This window comes from Theobroma cacao, chromosome 7, assembly GCF_000208745.1.
Source record: "Theobroma cacao cultivar B97-61/B2 chromosome 7, Criollo_cocoa_genome_V2, whole genome shotgun sequence".
In the NCBI taxonomy this organism is placed as follows: domain Eukaryota; kingdom Viridiplantae; phylum Streptophyta; class Magnoliopsida; order Malvales; family Malvaceae; genus Theobroma; species Theobroma cacao.
Genome location: NC_030856.1, coordinates 14566732 through 14568081, shown reverse-complemented (window position 1 = coordinate 14568081; position 1350 = coordinate 14566732). Strand labels below are relative to the sequence as shown.

At 41.9% G+C, this 1350-nt stretch overlaps 1 protein-coding gene across 1 annotated transcript; it reads left to right on the top strand.

Annotated features, from left to right (window-relative positions):
- On the top strand, window positions 508-1042 carry LOC108662805. Its single transcript, XM_018124391.1, has 2 exons — window positions 508-673; window positions 726-1042. The coding sequence occupies exons 1-2, from the start codon at window positions 508-510 to the stop codon at window positions 1040-1042; spliced, it is 483 nt and encodes a 160-aa protein (XP_017979880.1).

The following is a 1350-nucleotide window of genomic DNA, read 5'->3' as shown; positions in this document are numbered from 1 at the left end:
TGAATTTCGTAATAAGCATGCCCCGAGTCAAAGGAGGATACGATTCCATATGGGTAATTGTAGATCGGTTGACTAAGTTAGCACATTTTTTCCTAGTCAAGACAATGTTTGGGGTGGCACAAAACGCTCGAATTTACATTATTGAAATTGTTAGACTCCATGGCGTACCGGTGACCATTGTGTCCGAAAAGGGACCACAATTTACTAGTCGATTTTAGAGGAGGTTGCAAGATGAATTAGGGACCCACTGAACTTTAGGACAGCATACCACCCTCAGACAGACGGTTAGTCAGAACGCACTATCCAAATATTGGAAGATATGTTAAGAGCAATCGTGTTGGATTTGGAGTTTCTTAGAACTTATACTTGCCTTTGGCAGAATTTGCATACAATAACAGTTATTAGGCGAGTGCTAAGATGGCGCCATTTGAGGCACTGTATGGGAGGAAGTGTAGGTCACCCATTGGGTGGTTGAAAGTTGGAGAAAGGAAATTATTGGGGACGTAGATGGTACAAGCAGCAGTGGAAGGAGTACAAATAATTCGAGAACGAATGTTGGCTGCTCAAAGTAGACAAAAGTCATATGCCGACAACAGACGCAGGCCCCTAGAGTTCGAAGTAGGTGATCATGTGTTTCTGAAAGTGTCACCATGTAAAGAAGTACGAAGATTTGGTAAGAAAGGCAAACTCAATCCTTGATATATTGGCCCCGTTTGAAATACTAGAACGTGTACGAGCTGTTGCTTATCGAGTGGCATTACCACTAGATTTTGAAGGGGTTAATCTAGTGTTTCATGTATCCATGCTCAGAAAATATGTTCAAGACCCTTCACATGTGATACAACATGATACGATATTGTTAAAGGATGGGTTGAAGTACCAAGAGCAACCTGTAGCTATAGTGGACTATCAAGTAAAAAGCCTTCGCTCTAAAGACATCGCCTTAGTGAAAGTAGTATGGCAAAACCACTCGGTAGAAGAGGCGACTTGGGAACTAAAAGAGGAAACGCGAGCAGAATATCCATATTTGTTTCAGAGTTAAATGTACTATTAAGTGTCTCTATGTTGATGTAATTCGAGGATGAATTTGTTTTAAGTGGGGGAGACTATGATGCCCCACTCATAAAAAGACAAAAGAGGAAAGAGAAGAAAGAGAGTGGGGGGCCCGAGGGGGAGAAAAGAGAGAGGGAGCATAGTGACGATGAGAGAAAGGAGAGAGGAAAAAAAAAGAGAAAGAGAAGAAGAAAGAGGGAGGGAGCACTGCGACGAAGAGAGAAATAAGAGAGGGAAAAAAAAGAGAAAGAGAAAAAGAAAGAGAGAGGAAGTATGACGACAAGGAGAGAAAGGAGA

Bases quoted from the DNA above. Each gene is read 5' to 3' on its own strand.
- LOC108662805 (XM_018124391.1), top strand. From the start codon at position 508: ATGGTACAAGCAGCAGTGGAAGGAGTACAAATAATTCGAGAACGAATG. The intron at 674-725 runs GTAAGAAAGGCA...TTGAAATACTAG, and splicing joins TAAAGAAGTACGAAGATTTG to AACGTGTACGAGCTGTTGCT.